General features: G+C 42.0%; 1 protein-coding gene across 15 annotated transcripts in view; it reads left to right on the plus strand.

Moving 5' to 3' along the window:
- The window catches only part of TTC3 (tetratricopeptide repeat domain 3), a 106,388-nt gene that overhangs the window by 59,755 nt on the left and 34,368 nt on the right, over positions 1-12,265 (plus strand). For all 15 annotated transcript variants that reach the window (XM_014467244.2, XM_023743322.1, XM_014467252.2 and 12 more), the window contains 8 exons: positions 391-513; positions 1,888-1,989; positions 2,553-2,645; positions 4,012-4,079; positions 5,088-5,224; positions 6,642-6,968; positions 8,041-8,292; positions 11,648-11,694. In XM_014467244.2, coding sequence (XP_014322730.1) covers positions 391-513; positions 1,888-1,989; positions 2,553-2,645; positions 4,012-4,079; positions 5,088-5,224; positions 6,642-6,968; positions 8,041-8,292; positions 11,648-11,694 — 1,149 coding nt within the window. The remainder of the gene's footprint in view (positions 1-390; positions 514-1,887; positions 1,990-2,552; positions 2,646-4,011; positions 4,080-5,087; positions 5,225-6,641; positions 6,969-8,040; positions 8,293-11,647; positions 11,695-12,265) is intronic.

A 12,265-nucleotide genomic window follows, 5' to 3' on the forward strand; every position in this document is an offset into this window, starting at 1 on the left:
TGCTAGGATCCCAGGTGAAGCACCCTTAGGATCAGGAGAATAGTGGAGTCCTAAGGGAGTTTCACCTTAGGACTCCTGGATGCTTAAAGGAGATTTCTGTGAGTTATATATTATACAATGAGGTTTGATGGTTATAACAGGATAAGATTTTGATTCTGACTTTGAAACTCTGAAAAAACTTTTTAGTTCTTGCCCCTCTCCCCCACCATTCCATCATTTTCTCTGGACACGTCTCTGTATCAGCCTCCATTAAAAAGTGGTATGTAGTTTGTTCTTGGCTAAACATTTAGTCATTTCTAGGATGAAAATATTTTGACAGCAAGAAGTTATTGAAATCATAAGCATTTTGATTGACAAACGAGTGTTGTAACAGTATCTTTTTTGTTTTAGATGCTCTTAGAGAAATTTATTGAAGAATGCAGGTTCCCTCCAGTGCCAGATGCTGTTTGTTGCTATCAGAAGTGCCATGGATATTCCAAAATCCAGATATACATCACAGATCCAGACTTTAAGGTAAGTAATGACTGTGCATTAGGACAGTAACTTGCACAGTTGTGCCTTACAGTGAATTTAGAACCAATCCTTTAATCGGAGGCACCCAAGTTCTCTGGGGTGCCAGCAGTGTTATATCCTGTTGCCCACCCCTCCCTCTGGACTTCTTTAGGTCTTCATCATCTCACATGGGAATCCAGAGCCACTGAAATTAACACTGAGGGCCAGCTGGCTAATTCCATTTCCCCTTTCTAGCCACTGTGCTATCAACTGCCTATTCCTAGGAACACAGGAAACAAAACAAGATTATTACCTCTGATTTGTTGCAATTCTGTCTCTTGTAAAATTGGACTCCAAGAACTAAAGGCCATTGTTGATCGCTGAATTGGCTCTCAGAAACCTAAATTTGAGATCAAGTCTGGCACATAATTGAGTGAATAAGTTACTGGGCCTTAGTTGATTCAAGAAGATAATAAGCTGCCCATTGTGGCACTGTCCTGGTTAGAGCTGAGATGGAATATTGTCTATAAAATATTTTATACATTGTAAAGAATAATGCAACTGTAAGCTATGAAAGTGAATATGTCAGTCAAGCTCTGTGCCTCTGGCACTAGGCATTCTAGGTACAGAGTAGTATGCTCCCCCATGAGGAAATGTGGTATCTAGTTGTGTCTACCAGATGAATGCAAACAGCTCTCTCTTTATCTTAATACTAGAGGCCCGGTGCAAAAAATTCATGCATGGGGAGGGGTGTCCCTCAGCCCGGCCTGCACCCTCTCCAGTTGGGACCCCTCAGGGGATGTCCGACTGCTGGTTTAGGCCCGATCCCACAGGGACCGCTGGCTCTTAACCGCTTGCCTGCCTGCCTACCTGCCTGCCTGATCGCCCCTTACCGCTCCCCTACCGGCCTGATGGCCCCCAGGTGCCTTCCTCTGCCAGCCTGATCGCCCACAACTGCCCTCCCCTGCCAGCCTGATTGTCCCCAACTGCCCTCCCCTGCTGGCCTAATTGCCCACAACTGCCCTCCCCTGCCGGCCTGATCGCCCCCAACTGCCCTCCCCTGCTGGCCTAATCGCCCACAACTGCCTTCCCCTGCCGTGACCTGCCTCCTCCGCTGGGACCAGCCTCCATGCCTCGCAGAGCCATGGGACCCCCAGGCCTCACTGCGCAAAGCATCCGCTGGGCCCCGCCTCCACTGTGCGTGCGGCCATCTTGTGATGACGTGCGGGCGTGATACCACCTAGGCTATTATTAGTATAGATGCATTGTGAGTGAGTTAGTGAGTTAGAGAGAAAGAGAGAGAGAGAGAGAGGGTGTGTGTGTGTGTGTGTGTGTGTGTGTGTGATAGAGACAGCACCTTTAAAATGTGAATTAAACATTGTTTTAACCCCCCAGGGTTTTATACGAATCAGCTGTTGCCAGTACTGCAAAATAGAATTTCACATGAACTGTTGGAAGAAGTTAAAAACAACAACCTTTAATGATAAAATTGACAAGGTAAGGCTAATAAGATTCTCTGGGTATTTTGTTTTTTTAATATGTTTTTAATGATTTCAAAGAGGGGGAGAGAGAGAGAAACATCAGTGATGAGAGAGAATCATTGATTGGCTGCCTCCTTCACACTCCACACTGGTGATGGAGCCCACCATCCAGGCATGTGCCCTGACTGGGAATCAAACCATAACTTCCTGGTTCATACGTCGACACTCAACCACTGATCCACGCCGGCTGGGTACTGTGGCTGTGTTTTTGTGTCTGAATTGAGGTTTCCTGGTACATATTCTTGTGACAGAGGATAAAGATCAAGGGCCAGTCCATTCAGCGTTTCTTAAGCTTTTGTTGGGACATGCTTGGTGTATGTCCTGTCAGCTCTCCTTGCACTGACCAAAGCAAGTCATTCCTTTTGCAGGGAGGCTCGCAGGTCCCATGGCAACAAGCAGGGACTTCAGTGCCGCCTGAAGGAGGTTTCTGATGACATTTAACCATTCCTGATGGTATAGTAGTATACATGTTTAGATTTATTTTGATACGCAGCACTCTTTTTTTTTTTAATCAAATAGGATTTTCTACAAGGAATTTGTCTTACCCCTGACTGTGAAGGTATCATCTCTAAGATTATCATCTTCAGCAGTGGTGGTCAAGTTAAATGTGAAGTAAGTATCTAATGAAGGGGAAATCTTATTAAATTGACAATGAGAGTGCTTGTACCTTTTAAAGCATGATTTAAATTTATGAAAGTGGTATGATTTGGATTTTGTCTTTTCTAGGAAACAGTTTCTTAATTTCAGACAATATACAAACAATTAGGATGTGAGAATGCTTCTTTGCAATAAAGGATTCTCACATTCTTTTATTTCATAGCAGGAAAAGGAGGCTTTTACAGTTTAGTTTTACTGTTGTCACTCTTTTCATAACCTTGTTTTCTTTATTCCCGGTAAACTTCTGGGTGTTTGGGGGTGAGGGTACTTAGGGAGGGGAGGAGTGTCTTAAGGGATTGATTACCTTTACCTGGTCTATATGGAGGTGGCAGGAGTGGGTTGTTATAATGATACTAGTGGCCCAGTGCATGAATTCATGCACCTTGAAAGCAGCTGTGGGCTGCAAGGCTGCAGAGGGCGCAGAGGCGGGTCTTGACCCATCCTCCACACCCTCACCCAGCCCCTCCTTCCACGGCTGTCTGCCGGCAGCCCCACTCCCACTGCCGCCGCTCCCACGCACTGATGGCGCCGGCCCTGCTCACACCCACTGACAGTGCGGAGCGATTGGGGTTGGTGCCAGCCGTGGGTGAGAGTGGGACCAAGCTGTCAGCAGGTGTGAGCGGTGGCTGCTGCCTCGATCGCCCCTCAGGAGTAGGGGGAGGTGGAGAAGCCCTTAGGGGCAATCAGGGCCGGCAGCCACTGCTCACACCCGCTGATGGCACCAAGTTTTCGGGGTCAGCGCTGGGTGCCAGCAGCAAGTGCGAGCAGCAGCTCCGGAACTGGTAGCGGGTGTAAGCGGGGGCCAGCGCCGGCAGCAGGTACCAGCACCCGGCGGGATCGTGGCACATGGTAGCAAAGAATTTTCAGTAACCACTAGAGGCTCGCCCCAATGACAGCGCCTTGGTCTTGTGCCCCTGCTCACCTGCTCCACCATCCCGCCACAGTCGATGCCTGCCATGTTCCGCACATGCCCCCTAGTGGTCAGTGCACGTCATAGCAACCAGTTGTTCGGTTGTTCCGCTGTTCAGTCTATTTGCATATTAGGGTTTTGTATATATAGATTTGTAGTTTATTTGATCTCCGCTTACTTTTAATTTGAAAAACATTTCTTGCTAAAGTGTGTGTACTCTCTTGTTTCTCTTTTCAATACATTATTTTACTAAAGTTTTCTGGGCTTTTGTCTGGGTCAGAGCATCATCACTGTTCTCTGCCAAACTGACCATTGACTGTGTGTGCTTCTGAAATGCTTGTTTCTTGTGGTTTTGTGCTTTATGTCCTGGGAGTATAAGACAAATTTCTGGTATCTTTGTTTTATTTAAAGTTTGAACACAAAGTCGTAAAAGAAAAGAAGGTTCCTTCAAAACCTATTCTGAAACAGAAATGTTCTAGGTAAGATTTTTAACAATCCATCACTAGCTTCATGATGTCTTTTACAATATAATTTCTAAATTATGCTGTTTTCGAATTGGCTGTGCACACATGTCCAATTAAGTGGTTTTAAAATGCCTTTTATGGATATTTAAAATTTAAAGAGAACTAGCCTGGAATGGTTAAATACTGAAACTTGAATCATAGATGTATTTAGTGGTTGAATTTACAAGTAAAATTATGACATTTGATGTTGTGAAATGACATTTCATTAATAGATTTGGCAGTTAGATAAAAATTGTATACTTAGCTCGCAGGTGTTTAAACTTTAATTCCAAAAGCATAGTTTCTTGTTATCTCTCTTCAGCAAACATTTTGAACCATTGACTTATTTCTCACACTGAAATACTCAATGTACTGTCAAAATTATTTCCTTCCTTGTGTTTTCTTGTTCAGATCAAATAATTTCAATGTTTTTTGCTTTTCTTTTTGGTCCTGCCTCTTGTTTTCCATTCTAATAAATGATTTTTTTCATCATTGGTGACCAAGAAGAAGCAAAAGAAAAGAGGAACAGACCTATTTGTTGAAGAGAATTCATTGTAACCATATTAACCAAATTCCGTAGTTGTGGGCCATTATTGGGATGTGAAAATAATAGTTTACTGTGGGATCTTTTTTTTAAAATAAGTGTGTACATGTATTATCTTGCAGAGTAATTTTTATTATTCCTATTCACCTGAAGCAGTAACTTATGAACATGGAAATAATATCTATACCATCTGTATGTGCCATCTTTAGTTAAGTCACTCAGTCCCCTGAAGCCCTGGTTTTCATGAAACAAGTACAGTTAGTTTGACTGCATTAACCACGTGTCAGCAACTTTTGATCTTGAACAGAAGATGCAGGCTAAGCTCTGACTAGAAAGGAACACTCCTAACTTACTGCTTAGAGAATGCTTTCTATAGTAGCCAAAGGAAAATAGTTGGATTTATAACAGGTGAATTATCACTAATTGTAAATGTTTATCAGCCTAGAGAAGCTAAGACTGAAAGAAGACAAAAAATTGAAGAGAAAGATCCAAAAACAGGAAGCAAAAAAATTAGCACAAGAAAGAATGGAAGAGGACTTAAGGGAAAGTAATCCACCCAAAACGGAAGAGCAGAAAGGTATGCTGGAGTCCAAGGCATAATAACACTAATGTATTCTCGCCTAGACTATAAATGTGAATACTCATCCTACTGGGACTTAGGTTAATTGTTACTGAATTGAAATTTAGGTTTCCGTTAATATTTTAATACTGTCACGGGAGCAAGTGGTACACAGAGCACTGATTTTGGAAGCAGTACACAGGGATTCAAAACACTACCTGCCACCAACCTGGGGCAGACTGTGAGTTTACTCATTACTGAACTGAAGGTGGAAATAATGTTTGACGATGGTCTGTAGACTCCACTATGTGGATTTAGGTACCAAAACTGTGAACTATGAAGTCACTAATTATCTGAAATAATGCTGAGTTCAAATGAAGCTATTCATAAAAGGTACCATAGAGAGTGCCTAGTACAGCCTTTTTGTTTTATGTTCATCTTGTCATCATTCCATGATCAATGTGGGAACATATCTGGTAATTTCACTGTTTCTGTGGACATGTTGGTCTGTATGTATACTTCCAGATGACTGGAAGTAAGTTATTCTCATTTTCTACGATGGCCATCTATAAAATAAAATATTTCCTCTTGCTGTCTTTATTTTTTTCATCTAGTATTCCATTAATGTTTCACAAATCAACCAAAATGATCTTTCTTACTGAAAAAGTTTTCAGTGAATGTTGGTATTTTAACTTTGCGTGCTTCAAGAGGCTAAATGGCCATCTTGTAGGAAGATGAGTGGACAGGACGATGAACTTCTGAGATATTTTCTGACTAGTAGTCAATGAGTCCACAGGTCTGCAATTTAGGATCCAACAATAAGATGAATAATAAGAACTGCCAAATATTAATTGAATCTGTAACTGAATAAATGATCCCTTTAACTCCAAAAAACCCCTTAGTATTCTTAATGACTAAACATATTTACTGGGTATAAACATGTTATATTGGATATAAAATTTATAATTTTAGGTAGTTGATGAAGCTGGGTTAGAATGGTTGAGGGAAGTAACTTTATTTTAAAAGGATAAAATTTCAGGTGTTACATGAGTGGTACAGAGTGAAGGAGATAAGGTACTTTTTTGTGTTTTGTTGAACGTGAACTTCTATATTTTTTTAAAGGTATTGTTAAATACAGGGTGGAGCAAAAACGTACCTTTGTGACTGAGCAAAACACAAGAGTTTATTCTTGTATTATTATTTATTAATTATTGTATTATTTCCTATATGAACAACTGTAAACGTACTTTTGCCCCACCCTGTACTTAGATTTCTAATTTAAAATTTCTTGAGTTGTTTATTTAAAACAACATGAAGAATCCACCTGCGCCATGTTTATATTGCTCTGTAATGTTACAGCATTTCTCTCGAAGTTTCTATCTCTGCAGGTTGGTCCTATTTCTCACTGTAACTGACCGCTGTGGTTTATCCTTAGAAACTGTGGCCAGTGCTGAGAGCTGTCAGTTCCTGGACGACAGGATCTTGCAGTGCATCAAGCAGTATGCCGACAAGATCAAGTCCGGGGTGCTGAACGCGTCCACGCTCCTCAAAGAGCTGCTCTCCTGGAAGGTTTTGAGCACAGAAGACTACACAACCTGTTTTTCCAGCAGAAATTTTCTAAGTGAAGCGGTGGACTATGTCATTCGTCACTTGGTTCAAGAAAAGAATAGAGTCAAAACAAGGATATTCCTGCATGTTTTGAGTGAACTTAAAGAAGTGGAGCCAAAATTAGCTACTTGGATCCAGAAACTTAATAGCTTCGGTATGTCCTTCACTGTTAGAGATGCAGTTTAGTAGAAAGGACACGTGGGCCTCAGAGTCTTTTTTTGTTTTCCTGTCATTATTTTTGATTTTTTTTTAAAGTAAGACTACAAATGGGTATGATTAAAAATACTGTTTTTCCAACTCAAAATTTATAGCTTATTTTACAGAAAGGTTATAATATAGACTTTCAAAAGGTGTAAACACAAAAAAGTTCAGTCAGTTAGAAAATCCAGTCCCGTATTATGCTAAATATTTGTAAACGTGTAAAATGTAAGAACTGTAAATACCGGGCCCAGCCATGGGCTCATAGCACCCCCTGCCCACCCCGTGTCGTGCCCTCTGGGTTCCTGTGGTTCAGAAGTCTGATTCCTTAATGGAAAAGTTAGAGGGAAGAATGGATGGAATAATTGCTTAGGATCACCTAAGGCAAATCTGTGCTCAGGACTAACCATCTCTAAGGATGAGGAGAAAAGTACCTGTGTTGTTGTAAACCACGGGATTATAAAACTGTTCCTCTCCTCGTTTTCCTGGTTTGGCTGAGGAAGGCCCAACCAGGCTCTTTGCCCAAGGCCCTCAAGCAGGCACTGGGGAAGGCGGCTGCAGGCAGAGTTGTTGTCTAACCATTTCCTGTTTTAAAGGATGTTTGGGAATATTACTTTTTGTGCATATTACTGATGTTTTGTTACTATGGAATATGTGTAGTAAAGCATTATAAAATCTTGCTAGTTTGTACTGATTGGAATGAAAGTCATTATGAATTAGTGAGAAGGTCATTGCTGTATTTTAAAGAAATTTAATTCCTTTTTCTAAGTTTAATAAAAATAACTAATAATAGAAGCCTTTGGCCCACTTTATTCAACTAATAGATATGAATTATTGCAATTAGCATGTCCATGTTAAGTGGTGTTTATGAAATGTGTAATAGCTTAAACAAGTTTATTCTCAAGTATTTACATGTTTTCACTGCAATTGTAAGCAAATTGTAATGGAACCATTTTCAAAATGTGAAGGTGAATGTGGTTTTGCATTAAGTGGTTTTCCATCTGATTTGGGTTTTGTTTTTATCACAGGCTTAGATGCCACAGAATCCTTTTTTTCTCGTTATGGAGCATCTCTCAAGGAGCTTGATTTTAGCATCATGACTTTTCTCTGGAATGAGAAGTATGGTCATAAACTAAACTCTATAGAAGGAAAGCAACTTGACTATTTCTGCGAGTCGGCATCATTGAAGGAAGCCCGGTGTCTGATTTGGCTGCTGGAAGAACACAGAGACAAGTTCCCAGCCTTGCACAATGCGTTAGACGAATTCTTCGATATCATGGGTATGTGGGTCGAGTTTCAGTTTATATTATACCTAATCTTAGGGGGGAAATGTGTGTTTGTGGAGGGTAGTGATTAAGAATAGTACTTTTTTTCATGTTAAAACCTTTTTATTCTATGGAACTCAGTGTTGTGGACATATTCAGATCACTGTTCTCATCTTAGATATTTTGACAGTGTAGTGGCAGAGATTGTGTGTTGACAGAATTTATTACGAAATGGGTTTGATCTGGAGCAGTCAGGAAAATGGCTGCAGGAGGTGATGTTTGCAGAACCTAAAGCAGACAGACGGCACCTCTGCTGTGGGAGGAGTGGGAACTGCGAGTCAGGCATAGTGGGCTCTGGCTCACTTCTCCCCTCATTCCTTAAAAAGCTTGTTTTTACGCTGCTTTGCGGCCCATGCTACATGTTAACAAGGAATTCAGGAATGTTTAGCTATTCCCTGCCCTCAGCACCTTTTGCTCTTCAAAAGGGAATAAGATGAATATATGTATAATGTGGGGGTGAGCCCAGTGAGAGAAGAGGGGATAAGTGGGTTCAGACGTCGGAGTGAGCACATGCATTCTCCCGGGAAGAGGAAAGCCTGGTGTGGACAGAGTGACCTCCAGGCCTAGAGAGGATGGACGGCAATCAGGGACCTGTTTGGGTAAGGGCTCGGAGTGCAATTTGGCTGAATATGATAACTGGTGGTTAATTCTTTAGCTTCTCTTGATTCATAGCTTCTTCATCATTAAAATAAGAGAATTTGGAGCCAGTGATCTCTGTGGTCCCATTTTGCTTAAATTATGACATTTTAGATTCCAAATTAATTTGAATTTCTTATTTTTGCTACTACATGTAAGTCTTAGGGTAATGCCTCTCCCCTTTCCCCCATCATCAGAAGTTGACTTTATTGTTAGGCATTAGACTTGGAAATTTCGTGGTGTTTGTTTTATTTTTATTTATTTTTTTTTAAATATATTTTATTGATTTTTTACAGAGAGGAAGGGAGAGAGATAGAGAGCTAGAAACATCGATGAGAGAGAAACATCGATCAGCTGCCTCCTGCACATCTCCTACTGGGGATGTGCCCGCAACCCAGGTACATGCCCTTGACCGGAATCGAACCTGGGACCTTTCAGTCCGCAGGCCGACGCTCTATCCACTGAGCCAAACCGGTTTCGGCTCGTGGTGTTTGTTTTAAAATGTACATTAAAAGTCTGGCCCTATACAAAAATGTCACATGTTACAAAGTTCAAATGCATATAAGGAACTAAAGGCTTGCTTTTGCTGTGGTTCTTGTGAAGAGCACACCCACGTAGAGATGGCTTTCTCTCTCCAGGACTGTCTTCATGACTGGAGTGACAGGCTACGGGACGCCTGAATGTATTCCATCAGTTTGCTGCTGCTGCCAAGAAAATGCTGTCCCGGGACTGAGCTTGCACAACCCAGTGCATGTTTGGGTCACACCACAGGACAACTGAAAAGGACACAGTTCCCACTGTGTGCATTTTTCCGATTCTGGTGTTCTGTACCTAAAATGCACAGACCACCGGGCTGTAACCCTTCCTCTGCTCTCAGCCAGAGAGTCGGAAGCCAGCAGCAAATGACTGGCCAACAGATTCTCAAGTCCCGTAGCTCTGCCTCTCACCTTTACCCTGACATTTTCAGTTTCGTCTCCTTTCATTAGAAGTACTTATATTTCTTTAAAGTTTAAAACGTCCACGGATCTTGTAGATAAAGATATTCACTAATGTCACCAATGCTATGGTAGTTGGGAGCCCCAACCTGCCTCCTGAAGTCTGGGTGCATTTTCCCTGTTGGAATTTCTGTGTAGAAAGCCAAGAGGTCCCTTGAGAGCAATGTGTCTGAACTCGTTTACGTCCCACTTACTGGATTTATCTGGTCAGTAACATGGTTGTATATCCGGTTTTTAAGCAGGAAGCCTGGAATTGGTCTCGATTCTTCCTTCTCCCTATTACTCCATCCCTTGTTTGTCAGCAGTTCAAATGAGCTTCATCTTGGATCTCTCCTTCCCTGTCCATCCCACTTCCTAGCAAGGAGCGCAGTGGTCTTTCCGTGCACTAGTCAGTAGCCTCCAAACTGGTCTCCATACCTAGACCCTCCCCCTCCAGATCTTCCTCCTACGTTGCCTCTAGGGCAGTGGTTCTCAACCTTTCTAATGCTGCGACCCTTTAATACAGTTTCTTATGTTATGGTGACCCCAACCATAAAATTATTTTTGTTGCTACTTCATAACTGTAACTTTGCTATACTGTTATGAATCGTCATGTAAATATCTGATATGCAGGATGTATTTTCATTGTTACAAATTGAACATAATTAAAGCATAGTGATTAATCACAAGAACAATATGTAATTATATATGTGTTTTCCCATGGTCTTAGGCGACCCCTGTGAAAGGGTCGTTCGACCCCCAAAGGGGTCGTCGTGACCCACAGGTTGAGAACCGCTGCTCTAGGGACTCTTGAGGAACATCTGTCTGATCCTGTAACTATTCTCTTTGGGAACCACTTGCTTAGTTTGCTTACAGATTAAATTCACATCATGTATCTGGGCTCTTCGTCACTCTGCCCATCTGCCTTCTGAATCGACACCACACCAATGACTATGTCCCAACCTGCACTATGCTTTCCTGCCTCCTGTCTTTGCTCATCCAGTTCCTCCAGCCACATCCCACCCCGTTGCGTGTTCATTTCAAGCCCCTTCCTCCCCAAAGCCCTTGCTGATCCCTCTGGGCCTCTCCCCTTGAAGACTTCATTATTCCGTCAGCTTTGCTCCCATGTATTTATTGTGGGAGTTAGCACACTGGGTGGCAGGCATCTGCCTGGTTGTCTTTTTTGTAGAAACAGGTGTGTGGGTGGCAGGGACTGTTTTGTGCATCTCTATTCCCAACACCTGGCATAGAGTTTGGCACCTAGAAGGCACTCAAATTATGCTGAAATGGGTTGAAATTTTGTGGTTCTTTGAAGCTGGTTTCCCATTTAGTTAGCCATTTCACCCTTGCCTCCTAAACTAGACTTGTGTCAAAGCCAAATGAGGCATAGAACATAGTCTGTGTCAGTGTACCTGGGGTGGTTTTCTTTAAAGCTATAGTGCAGGGGTGGGGAATGTCTGGCCCGCCAAGGCCCGAGTAATCATGTGGTCTGGCCCTGCCAAGGCATTAGGGATGAGTTAATTGAATGTTTGAACAAATAGAGCAGGCTAATTTTTAAGTTGATAATTTGGTGTGGCCTACGAATGATGTTATAAATATCCAAATGGCCCTTGGCAGGAGAAAGGTTCCCCACCCGTTTTGGTGTATTATATGGCGATGTTAATGCTTCACTTGCTCACAAACGGTCTCTCTTCCTGCAGACAGCCGCTGCACTGTGCTGAGGAAACAAGACAGCGGGGATGTGCCAGTGAGTCATTTGATCACTTTAAATGCTGTGTTCTGGTTTGTGTTGGCCAAAGGAAGGGGGAGGACCCAGGCCAGTGTAGCTCCATCCTAGGTGGCACTGCCAGAACCCAATCTGGAGGACTTCCGATAGCATTTACTATTTCATTAGGAAGTTAATCCCAATCTGCCCCTTGGAATTGGAACAAATCAGCAAACGCTGAGGCTTACATTAGACAACGGCCTTAAAGTTTCACAACTAATAAATGTTAGTCTTAGAAATAGGAAAGCAGTTCTTGAATAATCTCCTGGCATAAAAATGAAAAGTTATCTGTAATTGTGAAAATTTTCATGTTTTGCTCTTTAAGAAAAATAAAGGGACTTTGTTTTGAGTGCCTCCAAATTGAGTTTAACTTAGAATAATGCCAGAGTTGTCTTCCTTAGTAGGTTGTGGCAGTTTTCAAACAGAAAATTGCTTGTTTACTGACTTTTTAGGATCAAGTCATCTATACTTGAAGTTTTGTCTTAGTCCATTCTATCAAGTATTGCCCAGCTACACATGGAAGCACAACTAAGATACCCTGTGAGAGGTTAAA

This window comes from Myotis lucifugus, unplaced genomic scaffold, assembly GCF_000147115.1.
Source record: "Myotis lucifugus unplaced genomic scaffold, Myoluc2.0 scaffold_384, whole genome shotgun sequence".
Lineage (NCBI taxonomy): Eukaryota > Metazoa > Chordata > Mammalia > Chiroptera > Vespertilionidae > Myotis > Myotis lucifugus.